The sequence below is a fragment of the Mobula birostris genome, chromosome 22, assembly GCF_030028105.1.
Source record: "Mobula birostris isolate sMobBir1 chromosome 22, sMobBir1.hap1, whole genome shotgun sequence".
Lineage (NCBI taxonomy): Eukaryota > Metazoa > Chordata > Chondrichthyes > Myliobatiformes > Myliobatidae > Mobula > Mobula birostris.
The window spans coordinates 5835931-5849771 of record NC_092391.1 but is presented as its reverse complement, the minus strand read 5'-3'; the positions used below and the strand labels follow the sequence as shown (position 1 = coordinate 5849771).

At 43.8% G+C, this 13841-nt stretch overlaps 1 protein-coding gene across 5 annotated transcripts in view; it reads right to left on the bottom strand.

The window, feature by feature from the left end:
- Positions 1-629: 629 nt before the first annotated feature.
- The window catches only part of LOC140186119 (protein crumbs homolog 1-like), a 162926-nt gene continuing 149714 nt past the window's right edge, over positions 630-13841 (bottom strand). The window contains exons 12-14 of one of the 5 annotated variants that reach the window (XR_011882787.1): positions 12785-12911; positions 4420-4892; positions 630-915 (exon numbers count right to left, since the gene is read on the bottom strand). Coding sequence is in view for 4 of the 5 variants with exons in the window: in XM_072240024.1 (XP_072096125.1) it covers positions 4671-4892; positions 12785-12911 (349 nt within the window). In the remaining variant the exon portion in view is untranslated. Of the gene's footprint in view, positions 916-3337; positions 4893-12784; positions 12912-13841 lie in introns of those variants that run through there. The other 4 variants (XM_072240024.1, XM_072240021.1, XM_072240022.1 and 1 more) reach the window with 4 other exon arrangements.

Below are 13841 nucleotides of genomic sequence, written 5' to 3'. Positions count from 1 at the left end.
GCAGACTCGCCCCTGTCCCTGCTGGTTGAGGGTGAAGGAGATGGAGGGGTGTCCTATCATCCATGCTGAGCCCACTGCAGTGGTGCTCTGCTGAGGATGGCAAGGGAGTGAAGGCACAGTGAAGAGTGGCCTCTACAACAGCTTCAACCTCCAACACTCCACACAAAAACATACCCGATTCACTGCTTTATGAAAATGACACCAAATGCATGTGCAGTTTTGAGTGATCCGAGGACTCACTGATCTGGGCTATCAGATATTTTGGGACAGGTTGGGGAAACAACTTGTTTCCTGGTAGCCTGGTGGTCCCATACAGTCCCCCCTCCCCTCCTGAGCTTAGGGGGAGAAAGAACTGGGAAGACTGTATTTTCATGAATCATTTGTAGAATCCTTATCTTCTTGAGGTTCAGCATTCCAGGGAAAACTGGGGACATTTTGTCTCTCTCACGTGGATCATGGGACAGAGGGTGTTAATGTGTCTGCGTCCTAGGACAGAGGGCATTGGTGTGTCCGCATCTCGCGAAAGTCCCCTCAAGCCCACCAAATTCAACAAATTTTGCTTCAAAATTTTCAGTTCACTCAAATAAATATCAACATTGTGATTTTATCAATTCTTTATATTACACCACATTTATCAATTACAGAATTTACATTTACAAGCCTAAGAAATTTACATCAATAGTGGGATTTGTTTTGCCAATACAAAGCACAAATCCAACATAATTTTATAAAGTTTAGCCAAAATTGTACAAAAAGGTCACAACAGGAGTTGACTGTGGTTTTTCTCCATGGGATTGCTCTGGTCCTGAGCTGAGTTCACCCGAGGAGATACGACATGACGCTTACACCATTCACATTTCATCAAAAACATAACGTTTACCAGGCAGCAATGTTTCACTGCAAGACAGGCGGCATCTGTGCAGGGGGAATAAACAATCAATGTTTTGGACCTAATTCCTTGACCAATTACAATCTACCCACCTTCACACTCACCTGTCACCTGCCAGCTTGTACTCCTTCCTCTGCCCACACCTTCACCCTCCGTCTTGGCCTGGAACATTAACTGTTCATTCCCCAATGTATATGCTACCTGACCTGTAGAGTTTCTCATCGTTATTAGTTCGTAATGAAAGAGAAGAGCTTTCTCTTCTTTGGAGGAACCTGCTTGAAGTTTTTTTAAAACTGTTTATGCCAAATATTTCAGAACTTTTTTTTTTTTTTACAAACTATAACATCCCAAGCAGAAATAACTTTTTATAACTTTAAATATAAGCCCAGAAAATCAGAGAATTTACTTTCACTCCAAATATGGAGACGGAATAGATGTTGGTTTTCCCAGCAGATGTGGGTGAGGAGAGGATGAAAAGGGACTCTGATGAAACACTGTGCTGGATAAGGTCAGACAACTCGCAGTGGAGAGGAAGGAGACCCAAGCATTCACGCTTGAAACCAAGTTGTTCCTTCAGGGTCTCCATGCCGAGACAGAAGCTGATGAATTTTGGATATGACGTGGGTTTGGAGAGGGATGGCGATGACCATGCTTGGTAAAGGGAAGGAAAGAGAGAGAGGGCCAGCGAACAGTTGGGCTTGTTTGTACAGTAATGTTAGGGCACAGTGGCTCCTGGATCATCTTGGAAAGAGTTGGTTTGCCTGCCACTAAAAGTAGACTCCAACCCATTAGTACCTGCTAGCTGAAGGGTAAAGCCAGTACTGCATCCACCCTGAGTTCACTGCCTCCACATTGAATTCCCTGGATTTCTACTTTTAGATTCAATACAAAGCACTCTGGAAAATTGGTACCATGTTTACAACTAATTAGAAATTGACACCACTGAGTCTGAATGTTGAAAGACCTAGATAGAGTGGATGTGGAGAGGATGTTTCCAATATAAGAAGCATCACGGACCAGAGCGAACAGCCTCAGAATAGAAAGATGTCCCTTTAGAATAGACATGAGGAGGAATTTCTTTAACCAGAGAATGGTGAATCAATGGAATTCATTGCCATAGATGGCTCTTGGAGGTCAAGTCATTGGTTATATTTAAAGCAGATGTTGATAGGTTCTTCATTAGTAAGGGTGTCAAAGGTTGGGGGGGAGGGAGGAGGTCTAGATAATGGAATTGAGAAGGATAATAAGTCAGCAATGATGGAATGGTGAAGCAGTCTCGATGGGCTGAATGGCCTAATTTTGCTCCTACAGTATGTCTTACAGTCTTACGGAATGCCTCCCTGAGCTAGACTGTACTCGACAGAACTGTTAGATGATATTTCTCACTTTTAGCGTTCAGGCTAATTCCATCATTTTTGAATGATGTTAAAATATGTTTGGCATTTTAAGTCGCAAGTGTAACATCACAAAGACTTGAATGTAGGCTGTGCAGCCCAAAATACCTTCAGAATTGTAACCAAGCAAAGAATGTAAAAACAACCTCCCCAGTTTTGGAAACAGCTCAAATTCCGATGATGTTAAATAGAGTTAGTGGAATTTGTGCCAAATGACAAAAAATTATAAAGGAGCTGGGAATTGCTGTTGGAAAGTTCTTAGAACATTTTCTGAGGGTCTCGGCCTGAAACGTCGACTGTACCTCTTCCTAGGGATGCTGCTTGGCCTGCTGCGTTCACCAGCAGCTTTGATGTGTGTTGCTCAAAACTCCAGAGATTCTGTTTATTTCCCAAAGTCAAATCTGCGGCGGCTTAACGATGCACCACATTTCTGTTCTTGCTCCTTCGTTCTCCTGGGGCTACAGGTCACTAGAGTTGCCTCTTCTCCTCACTTGCCCATCAACTCCCTCTGGTGCCCCTCCTCCTTTGCTTTCTCCCATGGTCCACTCTTCTCTCCTATCAAATTCCTCCTTTGCCCCTTTGCCTTTTCCACCTATCATCTCCCAGCCTTACTTCACCCCCTCTCTCACCCCCAACCCCAGCCACCCGGCTTCACCCATCAACTTCTAGCAGCCAAAATAAGAAAGTGGGGGGAGGGCAAGAATTAATAATCCTTCCCCTCTACCTTTTTCTGGCTTGTGCCCCCTTCCTTCCCAATTCTGATGAGGGGTCTTGGCCCAAAATGTCGACTGTTTATTCATTTCTATAAATGCCAGCTGATCTGCCGCGTTCCTCCGGCAATTTGTGTGTGTTGCCACACGGTTACCTTTCCTTTCCTGGCAGTGGCCAACAAAACTGCGGTGATGACGGATGATGACTGTGACCCCTCCGATTGCAACTGCACAGGGGCCATCGTTTCCCTGGGAAGACTCTCTCTGCTGTGGAGAACCCACCATTCAGTGAAGTGGTGATGAGAAAACTCCAGTTTATTGGCCTACACTCATGTTGTGCATCCCCAGCCTGGCAGCTCTCCCCTCCCCCCCGCCCCCACAGCAGTTCGTAAATAGAATGGATGAGGACACAGTCTGTCAGTAACAACTGTTGATGCAACAACATAAGTGCTTTCAAGCTGTGTACAGACTCTCTGGTAGGGAACAAGTCTTTAATTAGACATAGAAGCCAAAGGAGAGGGATGCAGAATCCTGTGACTGTGACCATTTACCTCTAGCACAGCATCATCATCCATCCTCTCCCAGCTAGATGTGTTCTAAAAATAGATCCCTCCATTTGTATTAATACTAATTTGTTTCAATATATAATTAACTATAACCATTCCCATATTTAATGATGATACACTCAAGTGGCCACTTTATTAGGTACACCTGCTTTTTAATGCAAATATCTCAGCAGCCAATCATGTGGCGGTAGGTCACTGCATTTAAGCATGCAGGCATGGTCAAAAGGTTCAATTGTGCAAACCAAACATCTGAATGGGGAAGAAATGTGATCCAAGTGACTTTGATGGCGGAATGATTGCTGATGCCAGGTGGGGTGGTTTGAGTATCTCAGAAACCACTGATCTTCTGGGATTTTCATGCACAATGGTCTCTAGAATTTATAGACAATGGTGTGGGAAAAGAAAAACATCCAGTTCTGTGGGTGAAAATGCCTTGTTAACGAGAGAGGTCAGAGGAGAATGGCCAGTCTGGTTCAAGCTGACAGGAAGGTGACAGTAACTCAAATAACCGGTGGCAGGAGAGTATCTCTGAACGCACAACACATCAAACCTTGAAGTGGATGGGCTACAGCAGCAGACCACAACGGGTTCCACTCCTGTACCTAATAAAGTGGCCAAAAGGTGTATTTTGATTTGTTTCAATATATAATAAACTTAAATTCCAGAAAGAATTTGCTGTTAAAAAGGGGGTTCAATTAAGAATCAAATTACAGTGAATATTTAAATAATGAGCTCATTTCCACCAGTTGGAATGCAGAACAGCTTTAAAAACTTCCATTTTTTTCTTCACAGATTTGAGAAGGGGTTGTTGTAATCTAATTGAGGAAGGGTTGACCTCTGGAAGTGATACCTCATCATACCTTTTGTGTGTGCACAGGAAATGCTTGAATCAGTGTCTGACTCCACACGTTATTCGTGCGTGATTGCAGTGAACAGCGCAGTGCGAATTTCCCCACCATCTCCAGTCTCCGTGAGGATTGCTCAGTGCCAGCATCAAATGGGTTGCATCCCACTTGGTGAGCAAGGTCAGTAGTACAGGGCAGGAGCGAAGGCACCTTAAGTGGTCCGATATTTCAAGAGAAACTTTCCCTCTTCTGAGTCCAGTGGCCAATTATATCAGGCGCTCTTCGGGAGGCACCTTAAGGACGCTGTCCATTTCCAGCCGGGCACCGGCCACTTCCTGCTGGCTCGGGTTGTACGTCCCTTCTGTCTGCCGCTTCTTACGGGCGGTCAGCACCACAAATATCAGAGCTATTGCAATGAGGAGCACGGCCCCACACGCCACGGGCACAGCCACGGCCAGCAAGGGGATAGCGTCCGCCTTGCTCCCTCTCTGCGAAGACAAAGGGAGACCAGACCATAAGTGCAGTACTTGCTGCTTTCAAACTGCTCACTGTCCTTCCCCATCTCACCCACCCCTCTTGGATTCAACAGGAAACATAGCTGTCAGGTGCAGAGAGCAGAAACGTGCAAGAGCAAGAAGGAAAGAATACACAGAGAAGGGGGACAGGTATGGGCATCATTAGTCAAACTGGACAATAAACAGGGCGCAGTAATTAACCCAGATTTGCTTACAGAAAAATATCTGTGATACATTCTAGTGGCTGTTTTGAGTTCTGCTCAAGATACAGTCATAGAGCACTATAGCACAGAAACAGGCCCTTCAGCCCATCTAGTCTATGCCAAACTATTATTCTGCCTTGTCCCATCAACCTGAAGCACAGCCCACCATACCCCTCCCATGCAAGTACCTCTCCAAACCTCTTAAATGTTGCAATCATATCCGTATCCACACCGTCTGCAGGCAGCTCATTCCACACTCTCACCACCTGCTGAGTGAAGATGTTCCCCCTCATATTCCACTTAAACATTTCAACTGCCACCTTTAACCCATGACCTCTAGTTCTAGTGACAACTAATGTCAGTGGAAAAAGCCTGCTGGTGTTACCCTATGTCTACCCAGCCATCTCACAAATAAGAACATCAGTCCTTGTTAGTGAGGCATTTTTCATTGATTCTATTGTTTTTCTTTGTTCTACTTTGAATGCCTGCAAGAAAATGAATCTCAGGGTTGAATATGGTGACATATATATACTTCAGTAATAAATTTACTCTGCAGTAATACCGAAGTTTAAGTTTCCTCCAAAAGTTTTAAACAACACAGCAGAAAAGAATAAACATTAGCTCAGGGCAAAGTGGATCTTGAAAATGAGTGTAACAGCTTAGAGAAAGGTGTACTTGTTTAGTGAGAACCATGCCGCAGCGTTGGCAAAACCTGTGGTTGCCTCATGTCATCTAAAGGTACATAGGAGCATTACAACAGTTAGGGCAATTGATTCTTATTAAATTGGGACTGTTAGTAGGCTCACTTCTTATCACAGAACTTTAAGCCATTGGTAAGGTTGGTATCCCACTGGCAGACAGGTATCCAACCCTACCCTCCTCAAGCCCTCCATCATCTATATCTAGTCCTTCTGTGTGCTGCAAGAAGAGGTTCAAGCTGTTAAGCAAGACATGGACCCACACACCTAAAACACTGGAGGAACTCAGCAGGTCACGTTATGAGAAGGAATAAACAGTCAACGTTTTGAGTTCAGACCCTTCTTCAGGACCGCAAAAGAAAAGGGGGTCACCTTTGGTCAGTCCCTTAAAGGCACATCCTCCCTTCCGGCCCTGATGAAGGGCCTCAGCCCAAAACATCGACTGTTTACTCCCCTCCATAGATGCTGCCTGACCTGAGTTCCTCTAGCATTTTGTGTGTTCTCCTCTGGATTTCCAGCATCTGCAGAATCTCTTGTGTTTATAACCCACAAAGCTGTCATGTTCTTTGCAGAGTGTGGCAGTCACTCGTTTCAACCATACCATCTGATAAAGAACCAAACACGAGGAAATCTGCCGATGCTGGAGTTTCAAGCAACACACATAAAAGTTGCTGGTGAATGCAGCAGGCCACTGAAGGGTCTCGGCCCGAAACGTCGGCTGTACCTCTTCCTAGAGATGCTGCCTGGCCTGCTGCGTTCACCAGCAACTTTTATGCATGTTGCTTGATAAAGAACCACATCCATTGTCTAGATTAAAGCCCACACTCTGCATTTTATCTTCATGCATTAAGGTCGGAATGGAAACTTAAATCTATATCAGACATGTTGATATTAAATCTGCTTTTTGTTCTCATTGAGACTGAGTGTGTTTAACAGGGAGATGGGAACCAGAGTGACAGAACTGGGGATGGGCCAGTTGGTATACAAGTCAATGCAATTGTGAGGAAGGACCGGCAGATGATGGGGTAAAATTGCAGTCAGAGGGATGAGTTGGAGTGTAACATGGGGGTAAAATCAAAAAGGGTGATTAATACAGGACTGAAGGTGTTACATTTGACTGCGCGCAGTGTACGGAATGAGGTAGATGACCTTGTAGTGCAGTTAGAGATTAGCAAGTATGATGTCGTGGGCATCACTTAGTTGTGGCTGAAAGAAGATCACAGGTGGGAGCTTAACATCCATACACTTGTGTCAAGAGGACAGGCAGGTAGGCAGAGGGAGGTGGGGTGGCCCTGTTGGTAAAATGAAATCAAATTCTTAGAAAGAGGTGACATATGAGTGTGGAAGATGTAGAATCCTTGTCGACAGAGTTAAGAAACTACAAGGTTAAAAAGACCCTGATGGGTGTTATATGCAAATCTCTGAACAGTAGGCAGTATATGGAATATAAATTACAATGGGAATTAGAAAAGTCATGTATTAGAGGCAATATCAGAATCAGGTTTATTATCACTACCATGTGACGTGAAATTTATTAACTTAGCAGCAGCAGTTCAATGCAATACACAATATAGAAGAGAAAAAAATAAATAAGTAAATCAATTAGTATTCATATTGAATAGATTAAAAAACCTGCAAAAAACAAATACTGTATAAAAAGGTGAGGTAGTGTCCAAGGGTTCAACATCCATTTAGGAATCGGATGGCAGAGGGGAAGAAGCTGCTGAGTGTGTGCCTTCAGGCTTCTGTACCTCCTACCTGATGGTAACAGTGAGAAAAGGGCATGCCCTGGGTGCTGGAAGTCCTTAATAATGGACGCTGCCTTTCTGAGACTCCGCTCCTTGAAAATGTCCTGGGTACTTTGTAGGCTAGTGCTCAGGATGGAGCCAACTAAATTTACAAACCTCTACAGCTTCTTTGGGTCCTGTGCAGTAGCCCCTCCATACCAGACAGTGATGTAGCCTGTCAGAATGCTCTCCACGGTACAACTATAGAAGTTTTTGAGTGTAATTGTTGACATGCCAAATCTCTTCAAACTCCTAATGAAGTATAGCCGCTGTCTTGCCTTCTTTCTAACTACATCGATATGTTGGGACCAGATTAGATCCTCCGAGATCTTGACACCCAGGAACTTGAAGCTGCTCACTCTCTCCCCTTCTGATCTCTCTATGAGGATTGGTATGTGTTCCTTCGTCTTGCCCTTCCTGAAGTCCACAATCAGCTCTTTGGTCTTATTGACATTGAGTGCCAGGTTGTTGCGGCACCGCTCCACTAGTTGGCATATCTCACTCCTGTACCCCCTCTCGTCACCTGAGATTCTATCAACAATGATTGTATCATCAGCAAATTTATAGATGGTATTATAGATTGTCAGGGGGGATTTCAATATGCAGGTACTGTAGATGCGAAAATCCAGTTGATGCTGGATCCAAAGAAAGGGGATTTGTAGAATGTCTACAAGATGGCTTCCTAGAGCACCTTATTTTGGGTTGGGTGTTGTGCAATGAACTAGATTTGATGAGAGAGCTTAAAGGAACCCTTGGTAGACAGTGGCCATCATATGATAGAATTCACCCTGCAGTTTGACAGGGAGAAGGTGAAGTCAGATGTATCAGCATTGCATTGGAGTAAAGGGAATTCCAGAGGCATGAGAGAGAAGCAGGCACTAGCAGGGATGACAGCAGAGCAGCAATGGCTGGAGTTTCTGGGAGCAGTTCAGAAAGCACAGGATAGATACTTCCCAAAGAAGTAGTATTCTAAAGGGAGGATGAGGCAACCGTGGCTGACAAAGGAAATCAAAGACAGTGTAAAAGCAAAAGAGAGGGCATGTAATAGAGCAAAAACTAATGGGAAGTTAGAGGATTGGGAAGCTTTTAAAAACTAACAGAAGGCAAAAAAAAATAGAGAAAAGATGAAATATGAAGATTAGCTAGCCAATAATATAAAAGAGGATACCAAAGGTTTTTTTTTGGATATATAAAGAATAAAAGAGAGGCGAGAGTGGATTTTCAACTGCTGGAAAATGACACTAGGGAGGTAGTAACGGAGGACAAAGAAATGGCAGACAAAATTAATGTATTTTGGATCAGTCTTCACTGTGGAGGACACAAGCAGTATGCCAGAAACTCAAGAGTGTCGGGAGCAGAGGTGAGTGTAGTTGCTATTACTAAGGAGAAGATGCTTGAGAAGCTGAAAGGTCTGAAGGCAGATAAGTCACCTGGACCAGGTGGACTACACCTCCAAAAGAGGTAGCTGAAGAGATTGTGATGACATTAGTAATGATCATTCAAGAATCACAAGTTTCTGGAATAGTTCTGGAAAATTGTAAATGTCACCTCACTCTTTAAAAAGGGAAGGCGGCAGAAGAAAAGAAATTATAGACCAGTTAACCTGACTTCAGTGGTTGGGAAGATGTTGGAGTCCATTATTACGAGGTTTTGGGGTACTTGGAAGCACATGATAAAATAGGCTAAAGTCAGCATAGTTTCTTTAAGGGGAAATTTTGCCTGAGAAATCTGTTGGAATTCCTTGAAGAAATAACAGGCAGGATGAGCACTAAGATAGCACCATAGTAGCACAACGCTATTACAGCACGGGGCGTCAGAGTTCAATTCAGGCATCATCTGTAAGGAGTTTGTACATTTCCCCCGTCCCCATGTCTATGGTCTTAAAAAAACTCAGAAGAAATGGGATTAAGTCCATACTTTCTATGGTCCAAATCAGTTGGTTGGGCTCAAACATCATTTTATTTTTGTAGTTAACACTTGCAAATCCAAGAGTTTATCACTTTATTTGAGGAGATTTGGCATGTCACCAGAGACTGTGGAGGCACCAAGGCATAGGACTGAAAGAGGCCGCAAAGGGTTGTAGAGTCATCCAGCTCCACCACAGTCACAACCCTCACCATCACCAATGGAATCATCAAAAGCTGATGCTTGAGGAAGGCAGCATCCATTGGTGGCACCCTGTCACTCAGCATATGCCCTCTTCTTTTTAACTACCATTAATGAGGTGGTGCAGGAACTCAACGGTTTAGAAACAATGTCTTCCCCACTGCCATCAGGTTCCTGGAACAGTCCACGAACAAAGAACCCCACCTCACTGTTCTTCTTTTCCACAATTAGTTTACTTTGTAACTGATTGTAATTTTTATGTTTACACTGTACTGCTGCTACAAAACAACAAATTTCACGACTAATGCCATTGAAACCAATAAACCTGATTCAGACGGTTTTGATTTTCGCTTGCCGAGTCAAATCACCTCCGGATTCAATTTAAAGATCATCGTCCAGAGAGTTGCATCTCAGCCCTTTACCTTTCCCACCTACTCGGCTTCACCTATCACCTTATAGCTATCCTCTTTGCCACCTCACCCCCACTTTGCTATTCTGGCATCATTCCCCCTTCCTTTCCAGCCCTGTCTCAGCCCGAAACGTCAACCGTTTATTTCCATAGATGCTGCTTGACCTGTCGAGTTCCTTTTGCACTTTGCACGTGTGTTGCTTTGGATTTCCAGTTTCTGCAGAATATGTTGTGCTCATGAGTTACGCCTATGCCCGGTTTCATTGACTGAATCTTTTTTAAAAAAAAAAAAAAAAAAAAAAAAAAAATTAAGTTGCATCTGATTGGCCCAGACGGGGTTGAGGAGAAGACTAACTAAATGCAGTCTGTTATTCATGAAGTGTTCTGATTGCGGCACTTATAGTAATAATATAAACATTCAACAAATGTTTGCAACTTCCATAATACTTTGTGTCATCTTTTTAATGTTTCCGATGAGTAACAAGCTGTTAACATAATGAAGCTGCTTGAATAATAAGCTCCTTCACTATATCTTAATCTTAATGCTAATTGGACACGCAGGAACAGCATGATAAAACACACAGCCGTGTGTCTCTCAGATTACCAATTAATGCCACAATCCCATCGGTGACAAAAGATTAATGTTGTCCTCACCGAAATGACTGTCAGTCACATCTGCTTGGAAACAGGGCCAATGCTTATTCAGATAAACATCCCAGCAGGAAGTAGCATGTGAGTATGTCACTGGGTTGGTTCATTATGCAAAGTGTCACTGGTATAAGCAAGATCCAGTTCCTTATGCATTTTGCAAACATTTTCTGGTGAAGAGCATTTCGCGGAAAATGGGTGCATGCAGCGGTAACCACACCGAAGGTTTATTCCTACCATAATCAGATTTATTGTCACTGACATACAGTACAGTGCAAAAATCTTAGGTACGTATATATAGCTCGGGTGCCCCAGACTTTTGCATGGTACTGTAGTAACTTTGTACATTGCTGCCTCAAAAAAAACACATTTCATGACGTATGTGAATGATGATAAACCTGATTCTGATATGGGTCTCTGTTCTGGACTGAAAGTGGGAGGGAGCAGGGAGAGGGGGAATCATGGTTGGGAAAAGGGGAAGGGAGAGGGGAGGGAGCAGGAAGCACCAGAGAGACATTCTGTAATGATCAATAAACCAGTTGTTTGGAGTCAAATGACCTTGCCTGGTGTGTCAGAGCTAGGTATGTCTACACCTGAACCACACCTTGCCCCAGCACTCCTTCTCTGCTACCTGTCCCATACCCCTCCCATGGCACTCCACCCTCCCCATCTGGTTTATTGATCACAGAACATCTCTCTGGCACTTCCCATCTAAGAGTTTTACATAGAGCTTGTTCTACCTCTGTTAAATATATTATAGAACTGGTTAGATGTATTGAGAGTCTGTTAAATGATTTTACAGAGTCTGTTAAATGTACTGCACGCTACCCTGAACGAAAATGGGAGAGGCCACCATGGGTTTAATAAGTCTTGGAGTGACTGGTCAAATCTTACCACATGCTAGATGGGACAAACTAAGGATAGAACCGTATTATTACTGATATTTAATATTTGCCTGTAAACATACAATAGTATGGCAAATCCAAAACTACACACACAAAATGCGTGCAAAACTCAGCAGGTCAGGCAGCATCTATTGAGATTAATAAGTCTACGTTCTGGGCCGAGACCTTTCATCAGGACTGAAAAGGAAGGTGGAAAAAGCCAGAATAAGAAGGTGAGATGGGGTGGGGGTGGGGGTGGGGGTGGGTGTGGGAAGAAGCCAAGCTGGCAGGTGATGGGTGAGACTAGGTGGGTAGATGGGGGAGGAGGAAGAAGGAATCTGATAGGAGAGTGGACCATGGAAAAAAGGGTGGAAGGTGACGGACAGGTGAAGAGAAAGGATAAGAGGGAAACCAGCATGGGGAATGGGAAAAGAGAAAAGGAGGGAAGCGTGGAAATTACTGGAGATTCATGTCACCTGTTTAACCCATTCAGGTTGGCTCAGTATATTCATTTTGATTTACAGTGTGTTCCAAGATGCCATCAGATTTGGAAAGACTTGAGCAATTCTAGTGCCAAACAAGCTCTGTTTCAAGCTTGTCATTCTCCATGAACAAGATTAGGCAGGATAGAAACTGAAAACAATATTTTGCCAAAGCAACATAGAACAGAGAACAGTGCAGGTCCTCCAGCCCACAATGTTGTGCTGACCTTTAACCTGCTCTTAGATGGATCTAACCCTTCCCTCCTACCTAACCCTACATTTTTCTAGTTTCCATGTGCCTGAGAGTCACTTAAATGTCCTTAATGTAATTGCCCCTGGCAGGGCGTTACATATCCTTGCCACTCTCTGTGTAAGAAACTTGTCTCTGACATCACCTTCCCCCATACTTTCTTCCAGTCACCTCGAAGTTGTGTCTCCCGGCATTAGCCGTTTCCATCCTGGGAAAAAGTCTCTGGCTGTGCACTCGATCTTTGTCTTCTATCAACTTGTACATCCCTATCAAGTCGCCCCTCATCCTGCTTCACTCCAAAGAGAAAAGCCCTAGCTCACTCAGCCTACCCTCAGAAAATATGTTCTCCAATCCTAAATCTAAAGCATGGAGCAAAAACAAAAGAAGAATTTGCGTACATCAGTCTCACACTGTTGGCCCGCAAAGTTGGCTGCACAGATGCACTCAAAGGTGTTGACCACGCTGCGGCAGGTAGCTCCATTCTGGCAGGGGTTCGACGCACATGCATTGATTTCCACCTCACACCTTACAGAAAGGATCAAAGTGCTGAATCAGTAGAAGAGAGAGAACTTGGCAAACCAATTTCTTGTGTGGTTCAGATTGAGAGACACTTGCAAATCTCTGGGTGTTTTTGATGTCTTGGCTTCACATACACATACACTCAGTGGCCACTTTATTAGGTACACCTGTATACCTTGTTAATGCAAATATCTGATCAGCCAGTCATGTGGCAGCAACTCAATGCATAAAAGCATGCAGACATGGTCAAGTTGTTGTTCAGACCAAACATCAGAATGGGGACGAAATGTGATCTAAGTGTCTTTGGCCGTGGAATGATTGTTGGTGCCAGATGGAGTGGTTTGAATATCTGAAAAACTGCTGCTCTCCTGGGATTTTCATGCACAACAATCTCTAGACTCTGGAGTCTAGGGCTTACAGAGAATGGTGCAAAAAAACAAACAAAGAACACCCAGTGAGTGGCTGTTCTATGGGCAGAAATGCCTTATTGACCTTGCTCATGACAGAGGTCAGGGGAGAATGGCTAGACTGGTTCAAGCTGACAGGAACTCAAATAACCATGCATTACAGCAGTGGTGTGCAGAACAGCACCTCTGAATGCACAACATGTCCAGCCTTGAACTGGATGGGCTACAGCAGCAGAAGACTATGAACATACACTCAGTGGCCACTTTATTAGACGGTATGTAATAAAGTGGCCACTAAGTGTAATTCCTAGTTACTGGGTTTTATATACCGAACATTGGTTTAGAAATACAAAGGTTTTCAAACCTTTCTCTGGAGGCACTAGGCTTCTTCTGTACCTTTATGTGACCGAACTCAGTGGCCACTTTATTAGGGATCTCCTATATCGAATAAAGTGATCACTGAGCGTATGTTTGTGGTCTTCTGCTGTTGTAGGCCTCCCACTTCAATGTTCAATGTGTTGTGCATTCA